The 23,543-nt window shown below is 44.7% G+C and overlaps 2 protein-coding genes across 2 annotated transcripts; one reads left to right on the top strand and one right to left on the bottom strand.

The window, feature by feature from the left end:
• Nucleotides 1–43: 43 nt before the first annotated feature.
• On the top strand, nt 44–7,237 carry Zip102B (Zinc/iron regulated transporter-related protein 102B). Its single transcript, XM_084582553.1, has 7 exons — nt 44–476; nt 673–778; nt 1,833–2,081; nt 2,509–2,586; nt 2,701–2,786; nt 4,590–4,724; nt 5,543–7,237. The coding sequence occupies exons 1-7, from the start codon at nt 381–383 to the stop codon at nt 5,792–5,794; spliced, it is 1,002 nt and encodes a 333-aa protein (XP_084438679.1). The 5' UTR covers nt 44–380; the 3' UTR covers nt 5,795–7,237.
• Nucleotides 7,238–7,360: 123 nt separating this feature from the next.
• On the bottom strand, nt 7,361–23,462 carry Pnn (desmosome associated protein-like protein pinnin). The gene is made up of 8 exons (XM_084582552.1): nt 23,330–23,462; nt 22,910–22,984; nt 22,323–22,388; nt 20,137–20,194; nt 16,668–17,009; nt 16,396–16,534; nt 15,482–15,865; nt 7,361–9,184 (listed from the first exon to the last, which is right to left on the bottom strand). The coding sequence occupies exons 1-8, from the start codon at nt 23,449–23,451 to the stop codon at nt 8,964–8,966; spliced, it is 1,407 nt and encodes a 468-aa protein (XP_084438678.1). The 5' UTR covers nt 23,452–23,462; the 3' UTR covers nt 7,361–8,963.
• Between the last annotated feature and the right edge of the window lie 81 nt (nt 23,463–23,543).

Below are 23,543 nucleotides of genomic sequence, written 5' to 3'. Positions count from 1 at the left end.
CGTTCGACTGTCCATGATCTCACAACTGTTCAAAAAGAAAAAAAAAAGCATGTCGGCGCGATGTGGCTAGCTTGTTTGCGTTTTTCAAGTCACCTGTGGACGTAGGCATGCTTACCTTACTTGTACGAACGCGAATACTTTAAGTTGTTCCATTACGTGTAAAGGCAGCGGAAATATGCAAGATATGCAGTCCACTGCCTCAGACCACCATGTGCATAATGGCCGCCTAGACGCAACGTATGTTGCCGATAGCGCCCGGCAGACGGTCAATCACGATTCCTACGGGCCTGTAACTTGCGTCGGCCTAAGACCAAGATGCTAGATTCTACCGGACGTTTATCGTGATCGAAGTAGGAAGAGCGGGTCCCATCACTGGCGCGATGGCGGACTTCGTTATGTTACTCGCGCTGGCTGGCGCGATGTTTGTCGGCAGCTATATGAGTGGCCTGGTTCCATTATCCGTTCCCTTAACTGAGGTAAGTTTTCATTCGTGCAGTCAAAGCGCGTGAAGCGGCATTGTAGCTGCGCCTTATCTTTGTCATCCGAAGTGAATATCAGTGGGGAAAAGGGCCGAACGAGTTGCAGCCGCGCGACTGACGCGGCAGCAGCGGTTCACCTCCCGTTGAGCGCACATATGTTCTGGTTGGTTTTGTTTCTCTTTCCTCGATTCAGGCTCGGCTCCACCTGGTCTCCGTGTTTGGGGCAGGTCTACTAGTAGGCACGGCACTTAGTGTCATCATCCCCGAAGGCATCAGCACGTTGTATCTTACACAGATCAGTAAGTACGACCTTGACTACGTGGTGACTTGTCACGACAGCTTGCTCCGGCAGCTTGCTTTCGGATGTAAATCGTATTCTGTCGTCTGCTACGGCTTGCCCACGCGGGGTTAAAAAGGAAAAAGAAAAGACGATCGGTGCATTTAATGTGACCGTGAACTCGCTTGCGCATAGCTTCGGAACTTTCTTGCGTTGACTTTGGTAGCGGGCGCATCGTCCAAACGGTGGCACTACCAATATTATACCAATATCTGTCGCTTCTTACGGTGTATGACAGACCTTAATAATTTCTCGCGAATAACAGTAAATACGCGGATCTTTACGTCCCTTAATGCACATTTTTAGCCCGTTTTAAGAGGTCCTGAACACGGAAGTGGTAATCAGCAACGACCAGGCATGCCGATGCGAAGTTTTTACATACACGCTCTTACATACAAAACAATTCGTCTTTTTTAGTTCCAATGATTATTAAATCATGTTAGCTCATTTGCATTCTCTTTTCGTTTTGTTTCTCCATTCATTCAATTACGACGATCTAATATGTCATACTCCTATTTGCTGTCCTCGTAAAATTTTATTACCTGAAGTTTTTTGCTCAGTTCTAATATACTTGATGCAACCTCACTTAATGCAATAAAGAAAAAAACTCATCCATTAAGTTTACAAGCTGCTCAGCTCTGTGCGACTTCTAGCTGCCGTGCTTTACCTTCTTTACAGCGACCGCTTGCTTTAGCACTATTTGCGTGAAAGTTCAGTGATGTGCACCTCCTGGAAAAAGTAGCCCTTCTGTCTCATGAGCACATCCTTTTTTTTTTCCCCCGTCCATTTAATTACATTGATCGAACATGTCGTAGCGGTTATCAACTTGTGTCTAAGGCATGTATTACCTGAATTTGTACACTCTGACAAAATACTCTTGAAGCTGCATGAATGAAACACAATGAAACAAAAATATTTTCCATTCAGATAAGTTCCGACTCGCAAGCAGCCCAGCTCTTGACGACTCCAGAAGCTTGCTACTGGAGGCGACTTGTGCAAAATATTTTCCTGCGCAGAAGAGCTGGTGCATGACGTGCAGCAGGGACCGGTACAGGGTGGCCAGAAGCCTGGTGACGCTACCCTAACTGCTGCTGGCGGTGTAAGCCATGGCCACTCTCACGATGATCTCCATGGGAAGCTGGAAGCAATCGACCCACGGAACCTTGTTGGCATCACGCTAGTGCTAGGCTTCCTGTTTATGCTGCTGGTGGACCAGCTCATCTCCCAGCACAGGCACCACAAGGCTCTAGCAATGGCTGTTAGTGGTAAGTCACCTCAGCAGCACTGAGAAATGAATGGATGCAGGCTTGATACTTCAGGGCATACCTACTAATATGGTTTCATGCATGAGGCTGAAACATCAACTCAGCATGACACTACTGATAAAAACAGATAAAAATGCTTCTCTTGTGCAACAAGAAAAGCTGTAATGCCATTCTAGGTAGATTGGCTATATCAGCGGTTCTTTGAAATGGCCTGCACTATAACCTGTTCATTGCTAAGCTCTCTTGTCAGTCCATGATAGAACCCTCAGTACATCACAGCTCTGTAGGATTTTAGGTTTGTTTACGTCGTGTCATGTCTTGTAGCCGAGAATTTGCAGGTTTTTTTTTTTTTTTTTTTTTTGTCTGCTTTGCTCTATTTCTGAGTGTTTGTGAGCTTCATGCTGACAGCCTGTTTGTCTCTGCACAGATCCAGAAAGCACGAGCTCAGTGCACACGCATGGACGCAGCTTCACGGCCACCCTAGGTTTAGTTGTTCACGCTGCAGGTTGGTACGGATTCGCTGCACTACTTGACGTGACTTTGGAGCAGCGCACATAATGGACACACGGGGCCTCTATTTGCAATGACTCGTGGCTTTTGTTTTTTCAATTTGTTGCAGCTGATGGCGTGGCCCTAGGCGCTGCAGCGACAACTTCGAATCTCGACACTGAGGCAGTTGTCTTCCTGGCGATAATGCTACATAAGGCAAGCCTTTATTTCATGACTGTCAGCTCCATGTAGATATCTGGTGTCTTCCATTGTTAGCAATGGGTGTTCGGAGCCTGTCAAATTTTTTGTGAGCTAGCTTGTAACAAAAAGAAAAATTCAGTACAGGCATTTAGAACTTACCTGTATAAATGCAAAAGCTCGCTCACACGGTGCACTGCAAACGATGCACGGTTGGCCACGCTTCCTCCTATGGCGCGAGCCACTATGTGACCAGTAGCACGATGCCCTCTCCACTCCTCCTCTTCCTCCTCTGGCAAAGCCTTACCAAGGGGTATTTGTTGTGCTTGCCATCGCCCCACTCGCCACTCCGGTGGCTCGTTGCTATGGCAACCAGCGAGGCACGACAGAATTTTTTTTTTTTTTTACTTGCTGCGGACGTTTCTTGTCAACACCATGAGTGAGCCAAATAAGACTTTTGCATTAAAATTGAGGTGCATTCACAGCAAGGGAAGGAGGGTTTTTCTTTTCTGCTGGTATAGCTGCATGTATTCTCCTGCAAATTAGCATTGTTAGTTGTTGCAAAGCTGCAGTTCCTCGCCACAATCCACATAGTGAGCAGAGAGGCGACAGCTGGTAGTACACACCAATACGGCAACTCTATACATCATGGATGATGTATAGGCGTCGCAGTTTAAATCTATAGATCAGGATGGCACACTTAGTGGTCACACTACTATTGTGCAGTTGCATAACGCACAAACCTGCATTGGAAGGGCAGGCTTTTAAAGCATAACTTCAGGGAATTTTTGAACATTTTGAGTTTATTGTTGCATTATATTTCTTGGACCTCTCTATCTTAGTTTCGATTAGCGGTTTTTCAGAAACAGTGAGAAAAACAGTTATAAAAAACTAAAATCTCAATTTGGTTTTTGCCAATGTATAAACCTATAAACCGATAAACCAGCATTGCAGATTTTGTCACGAAAAACCTTTTGTGTGCACGTTTAGTCGTCTACCTGAGATGACAAAAAGGAAGCTCATAATTTTTGCCTTCAACGAATGTAAAGAAATCATCAATAGGTGTGCAACCTTTGATGCCACAGATGCAAGGTTGCCCATAGAAATCGCCCCAACTGAGGCCATGAAACAGGGAAATTGTAAACAACTTATGCAGAAATGAAGGCTACTTGACTGCGCGAAATTCGGCATAGAAGACTACGCAAAACCCTCTGTGAAAGTTTCAACAAGGAGTTTCGAGAGCTGTTGTATAATATTGTCATCCAAAGGGATTCTCCTTACACTCCCAGACAACTTTTTGTGACTATGCAGCTAAGGCTACCGGGGCGGAGCTTTCATCGCGATTTTACTACACCAGTAGTTCTGACATATCTCATCTCGGTTACGGTTCATTGCAGAAATGCGTTTGTTTACACCACTGAAGGCCGAAGTGAATGTAAATTTGGGGTTAATGATGTTCTATACGTTGTCAAAGCTAGCACATTGCAAAAGTGTACAAAAACCGGCAGGCAGCAGCAGCAGCCTATGTACGCTTAACAGGATTGCTGACAGATGGCGTCACCATAGCATTTGCACGGCGTAGTGTACCAATCATAAAATGCACTACACTAACACTGTACTGGCTTTTCTTGTATAATATTGATGTAATAGTAATGTGAATATTTTCGTTATAGTATAATATTCTAGAGCACGATCCTCGAAATTTCTGAAGGGGATATATTCTGCTGCGCAGCGAGCTGATGCGTTTCGGCTCTGCAACTTTGACTGTACAGCCACAAAAAGTTGGCCGCGAGTATAGATGATTTTCTTTTCTTTCTTTAGGCTCCGGCAGCATTTGCCCTGGTGTCTTTTTTGATGCACGAGTCTGTGGAGCGTCCTACGGTCCGAAAGCACTTGCTCGTTTTCTCGTTGGCGGCACCATTACTAGCCATCATAACCTTCCTGGCAATAAACAGGGTGAGCTCCCGTTTTGTTTCTTGCGCACAGTACCAATATGCAGACAGACAGATGTACAGGCCATCTTCCACTATGTAATCTAGTTCAAGTCTACATGCCATGCACTTCACACGCGTGAACAATTTTACCACATGTGCTGGTCGTTTGTGCTGCGTGTGTTCACACCTAATTGATATGTGCTGTGGAGCTGATAAGCAGACAGACAGATGTACAGGCCATCTTCCACTATGTAATCTAGTTCAAGTCTACATGCCATGCACTTCACACGCGTGAACTATTTTACCACATGTGCTGGTCGTTTGTGCTGCGTGTGTTCACACCTAATTGATATGTGCTGTGGAGCTGTCTTCACGACAGTAGGCCAAATAACAGGCTTCTTGATTACAAAAGGAAAGAAGAAAAAAACAACTTTTGATTGGACAGAACTGCCATTAACAAAGCAACAATTTGGTTTCCAGTGCCAAAGCGGGACACTTACTTGATTAAGCCAAGCATCACAGAGTGGCACTAAAGCTCAACAAGATATTTGACAGAACTAGAAAAAATGACAGGACTGCACGTCTGCTAACTGCACCGTCATTGTCATCCCCACTATCATCATCATCATGATCACTATTGCTACTATCATCAACTAAATGTACCACCATTGTCAACTCTACTATTATCCTCACACTAAACAAGAATTATGATCGAGTGGTTTGCGTGCTTAGCAGTAATTTTGTGCGGCCATTTCCGCCGCCCATGAGCCTTCGCCTTGAAGAACACATTGCAGTGTTGCCAGCTTTATGCTTGTGAGCAGCTGATCCTTCTTGTTGCAGGGTGCGCCCCAGTCCATCGCATCACACAATGCGACGGGTGTTGCGCTGTTGTTCAGCGCTGGCACATTCCTCTATGTAGCCACAGTGCACGTGCTTCCCGAGCTGGTGGTGCGCCACAGCACACACCAGGCAGACAGTCGAGGACGCATGTCGTCAGTCCCAGCCGAGGGCTTCACCCGCATTGACGTGCTTGCCATCGTCATCGGCACGCTGACGCCCATGGTCCTTACCGTCGGAAACCACGGCCACTAGTCACTCGACTAGTCATCCTTCCGCCTCCCCTGTTTTGTGCTCAGAAGTGACGTTATATTATTGCTGCTGCTTGCCTGGCAAGACTGGCAAAACAAAACTGTGTTAGGCGAGCGGCTGCTATCCACGGGTTCATCCACTGTTGCCGACCATTTGCACTCCGACTGCATTTGTTCATGTAGACGCCGAGAAAGCTTTGTTGACCGCCTTTTTTTCTTCAAATCACATACATTTTTTTTTTTTTTTCAGTGAAATGCCGATTTTATAATTGTGAAGTGGTGATCGTGCTAGCATTGCCATAGCTGCGCCCATTGGTCCTGGCGTGATGGTTGCAATGACTCTACTGCCTGGATTTTATGATTGGCGCTTCTTTCATATGTGCGCCACCATCAGAACTTGCTCTTTTTTGACGATTTCCACGTTTTCCGGCAGTGCCGGACTGAAATGTAAATGTACATTCCGTTTAGGCGACATACAGCTGTGGGGTTGCATGTTGCACTTCTATGTAAATTTCTGAACTGAACCTTCTTGGTAACGTGCCTCCATCCCTTGAGTTCAATTTTATACCGACCTGCTTTAGAATGCGCATCTTGAAAGTGATATAAAGCCATTTAAAAAGAAAAGTGTGTACATATTTGTCAAGAAATGCTAAAAAAGAATATTTGCCATTGTTTAACAAAGCGTGTCCACTGTTCAGAATTGCTTCATGACCTTCAATGACAGTACAACGTGCAAGGTGTGGCAGGTCCATTTAATATGGCAGCTGCATGTGTTTTTATACTGCCTGAATCATTTGTTTTACCTTCACTAAATGTTGGTTATTGAAAGATGCCCAGTGTTAGAACATAGGCATTTATACAAACTACTGAAGTGGTGTATATAACTTAAAGCTGCCTCCACATTTACAACCAGAAATAAATGTACAAATCCTCAAGTACTCCATTTCTCGTCACCACCACCGTGTAAGCTAACGAGGTTCTCGCAAATGTGTTCGGTACCTTGCACTAATACGAATTTTTGAAGTTACACGAAGGAAGAGTAAAAGCCTGGGGCTCAAGGTGGCTTGTAATGTAAATCCGGGGGTTCTCACAACTCCTATTTTGCCACTTGTTGTCTGCAGTTTGTCTCTTCGCATTTCTGCTGTATAGTTTCTTTGTGACCTGTCCTCAAGCGGTGCTCCGAGGCAAACATGAAATTGCCCAATATTCACTTTGTTTTGTCTTCACTCAGAAACACACCTTTGCTAATATATTTCCGCCTAACAGTTCTAATGAGCAGCTCAAAGAAGAAATCACTCTTCTTGTACTTCTAGGATCTCTCATTGCAAGTGGCGCTTCGTTTTAAACTTGGCTTTGATTTATGTAGAGGAGCTCTGCTGTATATAAGGGTGGTCACCTGACTGGAAAATTTTGCGGCTGTAAACTTATAAGGCTATAAAAAAAAATTTATAAAGAACAGGTGCTTTTGTGCCTTCAGTCCTGGTGAGTACTTGTTTCTCTGAACATTTTCCAGCCATACACAACTACTGTGTAAGTTTCAGCTAATTATAAACAGTAGAAGAAAGGCTTCGAACAGCGCATTCTCTATGCAATACTTTTCTTTTTATTGTCGACGTTGCTATGTATGCATATGAACTCACAGATGATAAAAACAGTTTCTCCGGAGCTCATCTTCTGTACAGAGAGATGGATGTGAGTTCATTAAGACGAGAGACCTGTCGAATCCAAGCGGTGCAACGTCGATGCTGCCGAGTGGGTTGTTGATGCCGCGTTAAATGATGCTCGGGCGACGTTTTGTACACATTTGAGCACACCTTTCTCTGAATGATGATACACACAAATAGTGGTAAAGAAAAGATCCACCTTGCTCACTAATGACCCTTAAAAAGTACCTTTGCTAGACGAACAGAACTGCAACACAATTCCGCATGTCTATACATTTTGGCTCATGGCTGACCCAATCCTATTGTCTTCCAAGGTGGTACAGTTATTGTTCAAACTAGGCTCTGGGCCAAAACTTCAACAAATGTTGAAGAGTTTCACACCTAGCAGGTACCTCTGTTCATGGACAGGATGAGCACCGAAGGTTAAATCTGGCAGCAATATTCAGCCACGCTTTTGCCAAGCTTTTTGATGACTAGGCCATCAGGTCACTTACGGTTTTGATACGGCGTGTTGGAACTGTCGCCTTGCCAGGCATGAACTGTACATGAAAGCAATTGAATAAGAATGGTACAGGATACGCTCTTCAGGGAAAGCAAGCTTCTTACAAGCTGCAGGCGCTTACTATACCTCACTAAGCAGCACCAAGCCTGCAAGTGTTACACAACTAGGAAGGACACTCTAAAGGACGAAAATAACCAGATAGCTGCTATCTCATGAAACGGCCACAATAAATGCTGATGGTCCTGCATGATGTACTCAAAAGTGGTGGTTCTAATGATGAGTGTGACTTCATAACAGCACAACAAAGAATAATGGCATTAACGTGGTGCTCACTGATAACAAACTACAGTGGATGAAACATATCCCCTACAAAAAAAAAAACAAAAAAAAAACATATACAGCATTGCCAAAGAATGGGAGTGAAGCCGGCCTATTAAGGACCTTCTCAACTCAATACCATCCAACAGGCCAAAGGGCAGGCAAAAGTTCAGCAGTGCATACATCGGGGTCAGACCACTTAGCAATTCAAAAGTCTGGGAAGAGAGTCCTGTAAATAAGACTTCCATAACTACTCAGCTGACAACATATGTAGCGACAAAATGTACACTCACCAGTTTTGAGCGAAATTTCCGCCACAACTCTGATGTCTCGGTTTGTATCATGCGACAACAAAAAGCGAGTAAACATGTGGGTTCACAAGGTCAACACCACCTGGAGAGCTGTCACAAATTTCCCTGAAGGATGTTATTTTCCACAGTCCAAAAAGCTGATTTCCAACAACCTTCCTGGGTCCATGTGAGCTGTGGTTACATATAGCCCTGCTTTTTTCCTTTTTCTCTCCTCCAAAGAGAGGCAGAGGCAGCAGCAGCAGCCTTAAGATTGCCGTGTAGCCTGCAGCAGCGGATATTAGCTTCAGAAAAATAGAAAACAAGCCACTGATCGATGATGCTACGATGTCTTTTGCCTGTACAGCTGACGGTGAGTGCAGCACATCGGGGGAGGTTGTCTCATTCATCGTAGATGGGTTCAAACTTCTCGTCTCCCAGGGCATTGATGCTGGGTGCATCGACGGCCACTGACGTTTCTTCTCTTGCCGGCGCTCGCTCTCCCATCTTGGCGGCGTCTTCCGGCAATGTGGTGTTGGCTACGGTGGCATCCGCATCCTCCCTATTTGCCTCCCCTTTGGAAGGTCCAGTTTCGCCTCGTGCCAGCTCCTGATCGCTGGGAGCTGGGGGCAGAAATACGTAACACGTTTAGCAACTACATGCCAAAAACCATAATACAAAAGCAGTTGAACCTGCATTCAGCTGACTGCAGACAGACATCTTTATTTAGTAGCTAAACATGTTAACATGACAAGGTATTTATGGCAAAGTTAACGCAAGGGCCCATACTAAAGTTAGCAGCTAGCTGTATAATACGCCCGCAAACTGACAAGGCGCCTAAAAGCTGCAAATGTGACTCACTGCTGTACAGCTTCTAAAACAAACAAATAATATAAAAATAAAAATGAAATGTACAAAAATAAAAGTCATCTTTTCAAACATTAGCATTCACAATAAAAGAAAGGCTTATCATCAGCAAGAGCTTTAAAACTTGCATATATGCATACAAGCAGCAAGCACTAGAAAAAATCGGTTTATCGTGAATGTCATTGTGAATGTGTCAGCAAAAGCGATGTACGAATAGCTAAAATAAATCTCGCGTGCCACAGAGTAACCAGAGATTTTTAGAGCAGAGCGGTGTCCACCTAAGTTTCCACAATGAAAGCTGCTAAAGGCACAGAGATGCAAACATCGTTGACGAAAATTTTAGTGGGCCGTGCATGTAACCGCTTCATCTAAAAATTTCTGGGGCATAGTCTAGCAAAAGAATCTAAAAGCACATCACTGGTGACATGAAGCAAGCATTGCTTTTTACTGCAGGGCACAATGAAGAGTGAAAAATGCAATTCCGTAAAAGGGTTTACTGCAGTCCAAGGCAGGTGGCCACAAGACATGTTTTCAACAGAGAGACACACAGATTTAGCTCCCATGGCTAAGTGTCACCTGAAGACATGGCAACTAAACATAAACATTATGAAAGAGAAAGCAAACATATTTATTCTGTTTTCAAAACTGCAGCTCGAGAACCCTGTCACTCAAATTCAGTAATAGGCAGGATGATTGTCTTAGCCTAGCTGTATTCCCTGATATGTATCAGTAGGGGATGTGTGGCTAAAGGGTCGACTTTTGAACTACTGCACCAATTTCGATGAAATTTTCAGACGACGTATCTTCCCCTTATTAGAATATACTCTAAGTTTCATCACGTTGGCAGAAATAGATAAAGAATTGTAGCTGTCATAATGAGTAATTGAGTGTCTCATCTTGGGACAACATATAATTTCAAAACTAATGAAGACATACTAACCGTTTGTGCTTGGATAACTTCTAGGTAGTTCATTGTGCAGGTTAAGGCCAACTGGGTTCTTTCGGTTCTTTAAGACATTCTAAAAATCTGAGCATTTTACATATTTGATACTTTTTTAATCTTAAAGAATAATTAGGAATCCAAAAAGTACTTTACCTTGTTCAGAACAAAATTTAAGTCCAGGAACCACTTTGAAAACAGAAATGGTAGTTTTTCTAAAGATAGTTCTCTTGAAAAAAATGGTACTTGAGAAAAACGAGTTCAAAGATTTCCAAACATGCTATTCAAATTTATCCCCTAAATAAATTAATCAAAGTGGCCTGGTGCATACGCTGAGCCGCCCTTTTCAATACAACACTGCTCTGCGGTGACTGCTTCGAGCTGCCTTTTACTTTTTTTTTTTCACCTTTACAGCTGTCATGCGCTCTTGCCTGCACTCGTGCAATGCTTTCTTTGGTTGCTTGCTGGGGGTGCTTCTTCATCTAGGCTCATTTTTATCTCCAGCTTGTCCAGCACTTTGGTTAGCCAGGCTCCCAATAGAGCGAAAACAGTGTTGGAAGGATACAAGCTGCATTTTAGTCAATCCAAGCTTCTATTTCAGTTCACCAGCCAATCCGCTGTTGCCACAACCCAAAGTTTGCCTTTTCTTTCTGTTTTTCTTTTTAGCCACCCAATATTCTCTCGATAGCAGGTCCTTTTTGTCTAGAGAGCGCGAAGAACAAGCATTCTAACTTGGGGATACATTCCGCGTAGTTTTTTGCCCGCTATGCAGCTGTGTCTTGAAATCAGCGTTTATAGGCGCTTTCGATAGTGAGTGCGCCCCATCTCACAAAGAGATTAATTTTAATTTTCTACTGTGCAGATGGCAACCAAACTTTGTAAAACAGGTAAAAAAAATATTCACAACATACAGGGCGTTCTGCATTTATCTGTCCGAGTTGTGAAAAATCCTCCTGTGCAAACTACTGGACTATTTTGGCTCAAACGGCGATCACAAGGTAACTTGTTATGGTCTACGCTTTTCGATAATGTAATTTAACGCCTAAATCTGCCGGCATTTTCGAAATCGATGAAAAAGTGGAACTTTTCGTTGTGACGGTCGAAGCGTAGACGATAACAAGTTACCTTGTAGTCGGCGTTTGAACCCGAACAGTCCAGTCGTTTGCACAGGAAAATTTTTCACAACAAGGACAGACAAATATGGACTGCCCTGTATTACTACCACCTCATTGATATGTTCCCTGTTCATGCACCCAAACTAGTGGACAGTACAAATATCCTGTACAGTTACACTTTCTCCTCCAGTTAATAAGTTCCTGAATAACGATATTTCGCTGCTACGACTTCCGAAATTTCGACAAGTTCTAGTCTCATAATACATTTAGTTATCAACCAACATGTACTAACACACAAGTGGGCTGAAACGAGGCACAGCACATGAAAAGCTTTCACAATGGTGCAGCGCTCACCCACTTCAATGGCTTCTCTGCAGTGCCAAAGTGCAAAGCAGCGAAGCCTCAAAGAGCGTGCTAGCATGGTATGAGAGGACCATTCCCGCAGTGACATGGCATAGAAGAAGATAAACGCAGTGACTACCTGCATGAAGGCGAAACATCTGCAAACTACAGAACTACAACTGTGCATAAGGGTGGGTCTGGTTTGAGGAACATAGTACGAAGAAGAAGGACACAGCGACACTCGGCTATCACTATGGCTTCTCCAAAGTGCAACAACGTAAAAAGGTGAAACATCCAGAAAAAACTAGGAACAGATCTTGGTTCACCACTGTCGCCACTGGAATGGATGTTTCAAAATCTCTCACACTAAGAACGCAAACACAAGCTGAATTTTGAAAGCACTGAGACAAAAGGACCTGTTCATACCTTATGCTAAGTCATGCCAATCTTTATGAAGTGAAGGTATCAACAGATGGTTTTTTACCTCATTCAATAGTTAGGTACATTCTTAAAAATCAGGCAGTTGGACCACACATTTTCCTAAATATTTTTCATTTCCAGCATTTTTTTAAAGTATGTACCAATGATAAAGTGCGAAATGTCTTGCTTTGCAAGAATTTATATGTTATATTTGCAACCAGCCCACAAAAAGTGCACGTTCCCTGAATTGTGGCTATACAGTAAAACCTCGTTATAATGAACAGCTAAAAAATCAAAAAGTAGTTCGCTATATCCATAATTCGTAATATAAAATTTCGTAGAAAATACATGCAAGAGCAGCAAAATTCAACCAGAGAAGGCACAGCAACTCTGAGGGCACTTACTTGGGTCACGTTCATTTATTTACGCGCAAAAAACTGCGTTATCGCGGCCTGCTTTTTTGTGTTGACCGCGTTCCCACTGCCCTCAATAGCACTGCATTGGCGATGCAGTAAATCTGCAGCAAGCGCTTCTTGTGAAGTCGGAATGTTCTCATCGTCTGCACTGTCAGCCTGAGCTTCGTCTGCGGGATGTTCAGAAACTTCTGCAGCGATTTCAGCATTCATTAGTACAGCCGTGGTCGCTGCGATATCGTCGCCGCCTACAAAATCTGTTGCGGGCATGTCACCAACAATAGGCGAAAAATTGTTCCAGGTCTCATTGAGCTCGCGGAGCTCTGCTTCTGTTTCGTCGGGATCATCCCCATTGTCACTTGATGCACGGGCCTCTGCTGGAACAAAACCTGCGTGCTGAAAGCAGTTGGCAATCGTTTCGCCTTTCAAGCTGTCCCATGCCGCTTTAATGCTCCCAGCAAGTCGATCTTCAAGTCATGCTTCATACGAAGCTTCACGAGAAGGGTGTCAATCAGTCATTTCTTGTAAACTGCCTTGAAATCCCTGATTTTATCTCGAGCTTGGTCTTTAACGTCAGTGCTGCTCTTTTTTTCATGTTCAGTGCCAACACAGCACTACACACACCTGCGCACCTCACTCGACACAACCACCAACGCAGCCTCCATCAAACGCTACGACGGCCACCCGTTGCTAACACTAAAATGCAAAAGACGCAAAAGGGCAAAAGCAACATTCGATCGTGCCGCTACCGCCGCTGCTGAAGCAGCGCTGTCAGCGATTGTGAGATGCGAACAATTTCTGTGGTTGTCAACCCTCAATGCCGACGTGGCATCTGTGGCGCTGTCAACGCCTGCGAGGTAGTCCTGAACGTTTGCTGCACCGCACAATACACTTGTAGTGCAACAAAGCCTGCCTCCTGCTAATAAAATGAGGTAGTGCTTGGCATCGCAAAGTTTGTTATATCCGTTTTATGCTTAACCGCGTTCGCTATGGGAAGTTAAAGATACACGTGTTTGACAAAAATATTTTTTGGAAGAGTTAGATATACAGTGAAAGCTCGTTAATTCAAACCTCGATAATTCGAATTTTCGGATAATTCGAACTACACTACGTGGTCCGGCCAAGCTCCATAGAGATCTGTGTATAAGAAAGCCCGTTAATTCGAACGCGAGTCGGTTCCGCTACGGATAATTCGAACTACGCGCCGCCGCGTCTGGGCGGCTTGGCGCACATCACGCGGGAAAAAAAAAAGTAAAAAAACACCTCCGCGATCGGTAGGCATAATTAGAGGCTGCGCACGTCCAAAACGGGGATAGAATAAGGAGCCAGGTAAAACCATAGAATAGTGGGTAAAACTTAAATGGCGCCATGACCGGCGTGGCGGCCGGCGGCATTGAAGGGAGGGGACGCGGCCGCGGCAAGGTCAGTGCATGGCCACGCGGCGGCGGCTGCCTGCTCTCTCTTCTGCGCAACCTCCGTAGCTCGCAACTAAATACTCGTTAATTCCAACCCTGTTAATTTGGAAACAGGGATAAGTACTGTCGGCGCGGTCCCAGCCAATGCCCATAAAAGGCTATGATTTTGGACGGACACTATGGGTTAATTTTTTTTTTCGATAGCCATCCTTCCTTCCACCCATCAGTCGTCAACGGAAGCTCGCGAGTCAGCGGCGATCATGACGCAGCTTTTAGCACCGTTCATTCCGATGATTGGAGTGGCAGTAGACGGCGCCGCCCGCCCAAGTCGCTCATAGCATGGTAAAGCGAACATACTGAAAAGGAGGCTTGCACAACCGGACAAGCGCTGGCACTTTGCCAAGTTCGCTTTCCTCCTCCCTACCCGAGCTAAAGTCAAAAGATAAACACGCCGTTATCTCCGCGCAGCATCTTGGCGCACTGCCAAGAAATGCGTTGTGGACGGTGAAGGCGGGAAACGGAGGGACGCGCTAACGACTGACACCTTTATTATTATTTTTTTTTCAGATTCGTAGGCACAAATCAGGGCTGGGTGGGTTCATTATGTGAGCGAGTTCGTTACGCGACTAAATACGGTACATTTACCGTAGTACAAACGGTTTTGGTCCGTTTTTTCGAGGCCATTCGATAATTCGAACATCGCATAATTCGAACTTTTTTCCCGGTCCCGTGAAGTTCGAATTAACGAGCTTTTACTGTATTCAATAATTCGTTATATGAGTGTTAATTATATCGAGGTTTGACTGTATGTATTAATAAATATTTTCAGCCTAAGAACATATTCCCCTTTTTAAAGGGACAACGAGGACAACACCATTTTAAATATTTTTTAATAGCAAGAGTTGACCATACGGCTTTTACCAGAATATGCCGACGTTTGTCCAGCTGCATAAGACTATTCTATTACCGGTGTCTATTACCGAGATAGCTGAGATTAAAAGACTTCCTCCCAAGTTCAAACTCGTGTCAACTCTGCATCAAAAAGGACTCCATGATCACTGTTTTGAAGTGGATGGTGCTGTAGCCACACCTCTGGGATCCAGCAACCTGTGTCGACACACACTATGGAATCAGCTGTTCATGGTGACACCCGTTTTGTTTTCGACATTTTCTAGTTTTCATTGAAAGAAAACAGCACACTCTGTGATGAGTGTGCTGAACTATCGATAGTGGTCAACTTCATTTAGTCCACAGTCTCCCAGTAAAAGGCCACGTGAACCTCCTAGCGATGGTACCATTTCAAGCAGGCGACCACGAGATCTCATGGGGCTATGCTAGCTGACACTGTGAACAGCTAGAATGAAATAAAAAAGGCAGACCATCTTCTGAAATCCACAAGGCAGCTCACCTGTGGCCTTTGCCTGCTCCAGAGGATCCCGTTTTCGACTTGCAGCTTCAGGCTCGGAGGTGTCCATTGGCTCCGTGGTCGCGCTGTCATCTGCTGTCAGTGGTTCCGTCACTTCGCCGTTGCCCGCGGGCGCTGCCTTCTCCCCAGCCTCGTCGTGCCTCTCCGCAGCTGCTTCTGTCTGTGAATCCTCGGCGCCATTTTTCGCTGCTGCGGCCTCCTCTTCAGCCGCCGCCTTGGCCTTGTTTGGGGGTCCCCTGTTCTCTTTGTCAAGGTGGATTTCTTCCTCTTCTTCTTCTTCTGCTGGTGGTGCATGGTCACGGTGGTAGAGCTCATCAATGGCGTCTAGCTCCTCCTTGACCTTTGCACGCCGATTCTCAATTATGCCTGCACGAAAAAAATAAAATAAACAGGAATGAATTCCATTTGAGGGGAAAAAATATTGGAATGTTGGATTATGGAATGGTTCCCCCCAGTACTGCCAAACCCACTCGCGTGAATGTAGAATTCATTTTGTGGAAAACATGGGCAATGGTATGCTACTTTTACGATGAAAACTGTGCGACGAAGACAAATTTTCGCAGTTCTGTACACTACTTTAATCTGCATGCGCTAATGGGAGTGTTGGAAGCAGAACTGCTGCATAATGGCAATGTCTCTATGGCTTCTATCAGCATCTTCACATTTGGCTTCACACATGAGGAAAATGGTGAACACCATCCTCTCCAGCCTCTTTTAAATCCAGGGAATAGATTTCCATTTTTACTCTCTTTAGCAGGTGGCAGGGTGGAATGGAGTGGAACGGGTACCCAAGAGCTGTGCTCTGAAAGTGGGCCTGTTGTGTTGAGTAAACGGGACTGGAAGGTGGCAATGACAGCGCTCTGTGACAAGTTTCACTGCACAAAAATCGCACATACCAAGGACGCGTTTCTGGGACTCCTTGAGCCGTCTCTGCGTCTCCGGAGTGTGCCTAGCCGGCTTAAACATGATGTGCGGCTTGGCTTTCGTGTGGATGAAGTTGAGCAGAAGTAGCTGGCGAGCTTCGGCCTCTTCGTGCTGCGAGTTTGTAAACAGAAGGATGTCACAAAAGAGAGAGAGCTTCATTCTCAATTCCTTCACAAGAAGCTCGCGCAAGTTGGTACGACACTGCGGCTTTTAAGCGTCAACAGTGGCAGCCGCGGTTACTCACCAGGCGTGCCACTTCAAGCTTGAGCTCGAGCCGCCGCAGGCCCTGCTGCTTCTGGCGACGCGCCAGGAAGAGGTCCTGGCGTTCCTTGCGCAGCTCCGCTTTCTCCCGTTCGGCCGCCTCCTCCAGCTTCTGCTCAATTTCAGCACGCTTCTGGGATTGCACCTGGTCCTTGCGCCTGGTCTCCTCGCTCTGGAACTTCTGCAGGGTGCCCATTATCATGCCAAACATGCGCCGGTTGCGCTCCAGGCACTTTCTGTCGCCCTTCTGAGCCGCGCTCGCCTCTCGCCTTGTCCGCACAGACTCCTTGGTGGGTGCCGCCACCACAGAGGACTGCACCCCACCCTGCGTTCACCAACAAAGCATTCAATGCACATCTCCTGATTCCTCATCCAATTCAAGTAAACGCCAAGGAAACCAGACAGTAGTGGCTTCTGAGCCTCACTTTTGTGCAACACTTCTGAACAATGTGTTGGTGTTCAAATCTTTTGCAAAAAGGTGGCATTTAGCAGTGGACATTTTTTAATGCTGGTGTTGAATAAGACCCACAAGTTGTTTGCCACAGTACTGAGCCAAAAAGTACTTCTCCCCATTTGCAGGAACAGCAATGCCATCTGTCACTTCGAAGGCAAAAACTTCAGTCTTAACTTCAGTCCATGGCTCTTACATAGATTCCAAAATGGGAGTCTTGTGCCCTCTCACACCCTGACCAGATGGTTTGGACTGGTTCGGTTTATGGGGTTTAACATCTCGAAGCAGATCAGGCTATGAAAGATGCGGACCAGTGGAGGGCTCTGAATGATTTCGACCTCCTGGGGTCCTTTAAAGAGCAACTGCACAATTTTCTGATGAATCTGTTATATTCAAGGACTCAACTTTTATATAGGCCGTGAGTAAAGAATGCCCATTTTTGTTGCACCAACATCCAAAATATTGAATTGACAAGTATGAGTCGCGCTTCTCCCCATTGCATTGAAGAAGTGCAGAGAAGCACATAGTGATGCCATGAACAATAATATTTCTAATTGTATTGTCTTACTCACCCATCACAGTACATTGTCAGGTGGCACCAAACAATGCTTCAAGGGCTTTGCTTCGAGGGGCTGTAACTTTTTTCTTCAAAGCAATTGTTTCCATGTTAAAAATGTACCAGTACCATCCATGACTTCATTACGAGCCCCCTAAAAAAATTCTTAAGTTCTGAATTAAACCGGTAACTATTCTGCAGTTTTAAGGCTGGAGGTAGTGTGTTCCAAAGTGAGAATGATGTAAAATGTACTTTACGGTTTGCTTTCCATAATTAGTATGCACTTTAGGTAAATTTAAGTTATGATTTAGTGCAAATCTTGTTCTGTTCGTATTGATGAAGAATTCATTAGAAATGAGAGCCACAGGAATCAGATTATCAACTTAAACAGAAAAACACCTAAATTATATTCTATGAGTTCAGTAACCATTATAACATGATTGTCATGCAATAGGTGCATTGCATTAGAGCTGTGTGAATTAAATGTGAGAATCCTAATTGCTCGATTCTGTCAAGTTTGTAACGACGACAAGTGTGTGTGTTGACCCATGAGAGTCTGCCATAGTTAATGTGGGAATGAATGAATGCATGATACAACAACATAAGAGTAGGTATAGGGAAGATTGTACGGGATTTGACAAGAACTCAAATTCCATAAGCAATTTTCTTTTCGATGTGATTTATATGATGATGAAACTTTAGACTAGAGTTGAATCTAACTCCTAAGTATGTGCAGCAATCGCTGGGAGGAACTGTGTGGTGACTAACTGAAATGAAAGGAAAAGGATTAGGCAGTGACGAGCGCGAAGTTAACAACATAAATTTTGTCACAGTAAGATTGACTTTTGAACGATTTAGCTTGGACCAGGCCATAATGCTAACAAGGTCATGGTTAAGTTTGCTGACTAGAGAAGTAATTCAATTGTCAGAGCTTAGGATCGCGGTGCCATCAGCGTACAGAAGACAACTGGTGGATGTAAGACAGTTAGGCAGATCATTATGTAAAGTAAAAAGAGAAGCAGTCCTAAGATGGCACCTTGAGGGACGCCTATATTAGTTGCTACTTTTGAGTAAGTGCCTGCAATACTAACAACCTGATTTCTATCCAGTGAGCAACTAGGAGGTAACGATAAAGGTGGGTCTGTAATTCCAATCGTATCGAGTATAATAAGTAGAATGGCGTGATTAAGCGAGTCGAAAGCTTTAGATAAGTCCATGAACACAAGGCCAGCACATTTCCCATTATCAAGCGGCTTCTTAAGTTTTCTGTCAAAAAAACAAGTGCTAGATCAGTAGAGTACCCAGAAAGGAAGCCATACTGACACGGAGAAAGGATGTTAAACTTGTCAAGATATTTTGTTAGGCGCTTTACAATTACTTTCTCAATATAAATAAAACATGGTAGCACACAAATAGGTCTATAGTTCTTTATTGAGATGCAGTCACCTTTTTTAAAAACTGCCGTTATATTGCCATGCTTTAGTTCGCGGATGAAAACGCCTGTTCTAAACATCAAATTAATGACTGCAGTTAGAGCATGGCATATGAGATTTGCAATTTGCAATTTGCAATTTGCAATGACTGGGGTTAAGGTTATCCAAGCCAGCACATGTCACTTTGAGGCTATTAATAACAGCTAAAACTTCTTCAGGTGTAGTTGGAAATAAAAACGAATTCCGAAGAAAACAGGACAGTATTGCAATCAAACATAGCAGTAAACAAAATCCACCATCAGATGCTTCTCCATGCAGAATCTGTGAGCATAGGAGACAGCACTGCAGCTGCGAGAAGCATTCATACCTGACCTGATATAGGACAGAATGCAAAAGCCATATAGTACAGCGAACGTGCTCTTCCTACAACTAAGCAGGCTAAGTGTCAAGAACTCAGCAAACAGATGTTGTGTGTCAATGCACAGAACAGCTGCCAGGATAAAAAAGAAGGCAATATGGTAGATGCACAGTCACACGTAGACCCGTGCATTCGGAATAATGAACCAGCATGGGAAAAAATGCCTAGTATGAGAACATGCTTAGAAAACGACAAATTGTGTGAAGGAAACAGTACTTAACCTCGTGAAAATACAGCACCTAATAGCAGAAGGACATTCAAAAACTGGTACTAGCAGGGGCAGTAGCCATAGCACATTACAGCGTCTAAGAAACTTGACCTCGACATATCTTTAGGTCAGTTGAAGAGGGCTTTGAAAAGGGGCTGCTTACATTTGTCCAAACGTCTTCTTTTACATTTAAAAAGAAAACTGGCTACCTAGAATAGAATAAGCATTTAGGCAAGGTGAACACTCAGTCTGCAACATTTACATTTTTCCAGCTTGCCTTTAGCAGCAAGTAACAGTTTGCATAAAGCAAAAAGTACTGCGATTTCAAAAGAAGTTGTATCATTTTCATTTTCAAATTACAAACGTGGTAGTGGCTGCAGCGATACCTTTCGGGGTAGCTCCTCATCCTCGCCACTGTCCTCTGCTGGAGCTTGAACAGGTGTTCTGTGAAAGCCAAATGATGAAGCAAAGAAAAGTTGTGCTAGCTGTACCAATAATATCTCTGCACAAAACTGAATGAACCATAAGAACAACTTCAATATCTGGCACCCATGAGACAGCCTCTACTCAAACTCTCTCTCTCTCTCTCTCTCTCTGTGTGTGTGTGTGTGTGTGTGTGTGTGTGTGTGTGTGTGTGTGTGTGTGTGCGCGTGCGTGCGTGCGTGCGTGTGTGTGTGTGTGTGTGTGTGTGTGTGTGTGTGTGTGTGTGTGTGTGTGCGCGCGCGCGCACCACTTCACTGCAGTTTTGAAATTTACTTTCAATCTCGTGCTTATTGTGTGTGTGTGGGCCGTCATATTGGCACTCTATAAATAGCTCAAGGAAACAACCCAGGTTGATGACACTTATGGGGATACACACGAATCCTCTATACCATTGTAATGATTGCACATAATCGCCACATAATGTTACACTCTCTCCATTCGAGAGGTTTGAGAGGGAGAGCACACCTGCCACATCTACTGCCTTTCGTACACCCACAATGACGCCACCACGGAGGCCTTGCCTCTTTCCCCTCGTGAATCTGGAGAGGCCTCCTTTCTGGTACAAGCTTGCTCCTCCCCAATGTCTTCTGACTTTTGGCAGGTTGATGTGCATGCGTGCAGACCACGTTTCTGCCAAGGAAACCGCCGCTGTCCCCAAATCGTCTGGCCATTGTAAGAGACTGACTGCCCTTGGTCATCATGTGAGCAAAGCCACACAAGGTGAGTAGAACATTCCTTCCTCCTTTTCACGCGAGCTTTCCCCCCTTTGTGGTTTATTTCACCCCCTTATGCGGGCGGGACATTCACCCATTGCGCTGGTTGTTTTCGAGTGTTGCCATTACGATTACTCGAGAACAAATACTTTGAGTAGACAACTCGCGTCCCCAAATCCCCGTCCTGGCCCGAGTCTGCCGTGGTGGCGACTTATCACACTACAGGTTGGGGATCACAGCTCGGATTGTTAAGGCTGACACACTGGTTTTAGAAGGCAACTACTGCAACTAGTCCTTTTGAGAGATTACAGGAATAACTTGCAGACACTGGACAATTTCGCCAAGAAAAAAAAAGAAAGATAACTCAATACCCACTACAAGTGCTGCACCAATAAACCCAACAAAGGTAGCCCAAGTGTCCATAACAAGGTTAGCGGAACCTTCAGAACAGGCAGCCTCGTCTACTTGTTTGATTGAGAGCAATGTTTCAGTCAACAATATAAAATTTTAACGGTGCATGTGGCCAGAGAAGTCAACAAATCAGAAGCGAAGAGACAACAAGCAGGCTGCTCACTACTCGAAAAAGGCTCGGCAATGACGCCTTTTCTGTCGAAGGCAAACTGCAACTGCAAACTTCAAGTTTAAACCCCGCCGGCGGAAAACGTACATCTGGCTTCAATACTCTGAATGGCAGAAAAGGGGCCCTATGCAGCGTCTGTGTGATCATCAGAGATGAAAGCGTGGGAAAAGGATTGTTTCAAAAGCTCAGTGCTCAGGTTCGCATGCTATTCACGTGATGGCATTGCGCACATGAGGCATTTCGTGTCTCACAGCAAAACGATGTACCACAAAGCTGCAGTACTCTTTGCAAGTAACTTCCTGCATGCGCTTGAAGCAGAATCTGCATGCAAGCAGCTTGGCTGTCAATCGACGAGAAGTTTCTCCCAATAACTGTATCATCCCTGTGTGTACTAGGCAAGGAATGCCTCTGAGAGGACATCGCCGCCTTGAGTTTGATCAATATAATTGAAAATTATGAAAAACTTTCGAGCACTCGTTCGCATGAAAGTGAGAGGCGGTAATAAGCAAACGATGAGAGGTAAGTCATAGGAGAGAAAGGGTAGGCTTTTGCCATTCTCCTCTTAGCAGACATCTAAGAGACCCTCTAATTTTTATTACATGTCAAATCAACACTTCAGTCAAGAATCGTGGTTATATTTTTTCTTCCTTTTTGACAATGTACTTGTGAACGCATTCCCTTGCTTTGAAGTTGTGCAAAAACCAACCACAGCAGTGCTTTCTTCAGAGTGAATCAAAAAGTTCTTGGCACTTAATTACAACATCAGTGTGGTGATGTTGAATGCCAGAAAACATACCGAATTGGAGGGCCTCCTATATTTCTCCGTTTTGCAGGCGGAGGTCCTGTCCCAGCATTTGGCTTCCTGCAATGTTGGTGGAACATGCACTCCAGTGAGCATCCCAGTTTGGGGGCAGGCGTCAATGCGAGAATCGTCGCGTTAAACTTTGCACCCAAGAAATCATTCGCCTACGGCGCTCAGAGCTTTTACGAGGTTGCAATTTTGCTGCGGTTGTAGAATAACTCTCGCAGTGAAGCTCACATAAATGCTGCTGCCCGATTCCCGCTGACAACTCCACCAGTATCTTCGCGGTACTCACAAACGGTTACTTACGCAAGCTAACAAAATGAATCCATGGGGCATTAAAATAACGTTCCTTTTAAAACGTGCCATTTTAGCAGCGGATTTACAACTTACTATTGTTTTAAATTATTTCACAGGTGCCTTTAGTTGCTTTCAAAACGCATCACATAAACCTGCAACATAAGCTGCGGACAGCGGTTCACTATTCGTCAGCAGGGTCGCGCGCAGCTGGTGTAAGCAGCCTTCAAAAATGCTCCCACGGTAACTCACGTAAACCTACGATAGTATCCATCTGGACTCACCCCAAAAAGCGATCCCGGCTTCCTTGCTCGGCAGGGGCTCCTTGTGCGGGTCCGCCCTGTCGTCGAGCCTGATTTCTGCACGACCATATCAAAATTAACGCACATATCGAAATAAACAGACTCACTAGTGCCCAGAACGTGAAGCGCGGTGGAGAACACTGCCATTTGAGATATGTTCCGTGCCGGTGTAGCTCACCGGCACCGATCATCACGAGTAAAGTAAGAAGTTATTCTGAGACTAAGACAGCTCTTCACATACCTTGGCGTTATCCCTCAGCATAACATGTTTGCATTAGCGAGCTATAAGCAAATAAAATGTGTGCGTTGTTTTGCATCATAGAAATCGGCGGCTTTTCTGCGCCGATGTTGCTGCGTGCTTATCAATTCACCTGAAGGAATACGGCGCGACTTAATGCTTACCTAAACTCCTCTGGATCTCTGCCGGTGAGCTTCTTGATAGTTTCGTCAACATCTTTGAGACTTTTCTGTGCTGCTTCAAACTCTGCTTTCAGCTGTGAAAACACGCTAGCAGTCGTCGCCATCTTACACTTGATGATTCAGAACCGCAGATACTGCTTTGTACTTAGTCTAACATAAATCAAAACAAAAAGCTGAAAATAACTGTCAAACTATT

Source organism: Amblyomma maculatum, chromosome 10, assembly GCF_055883805.1.
Source record: "Amblyomma maculatum isolate TAMU_Amacu chromosome 10, ASM5588380v1, whole genome shotgun sequence".
NCBI classification, from domain to species: Eukaryota; Metazoa; Arthropoda; class Arachnida; order Ixodida; family Ixodidae; genus Amblyomma; species Amblyomma maculatum.
The sequence above is the reverse complement of the archived record's forward strand: the minus strand, read 5'-3'. Positions and strand labels throughout refer to the sequence as shown.

Excerpts from the sequence above, each read along its gene's own strand:
- Pnn (XM_084582552.1), bottom strand. The coding sequence starts at position 23,451 with ATGGCGACGACTGCTAGCGTGTTTTCACAGCTGAAAGCAGAGTTTGAA. Across the intron at positions 22,985-23,329 it reads AGAGATCCAGAGGAGTTTAG|AAATCAGGCTCGACGACAGG; the intron begins GTAAGCATTAAG and ends ATGGTCGTGCAG. Across the intron at positions 17,010-20,136 it reads ATGAGGAGCTACCCCGAAAG|GGTGGGGTGCAGTCCTCTGT; the intron begins GTATCGCTGCAG and ends TGGTGAACGCAG.
- Zip102B (XM_084582553.1), top strand. The coding sequence starts at position 381 with ATGGCGGACTTCGTTATGTTACTCGCGCTGGCTGGCGCGATGTTTGTC. Across the intron at positions 477-672 it reads TATCCGTTCCCTTAACTGAG|GCTCGGCTCCACCTGGTCTC; the intron begins GTAAGTTTTCAT and ends TCCTCGATTCAG. Across the intron at positions 2,082-2,508 it reads TCTAGCAATGGCTGTTAGTG|ATCCAGAAAGCACGAGCTCA; the intron begins GTAAGTCACCTC and ends GTCTCTGCACAG.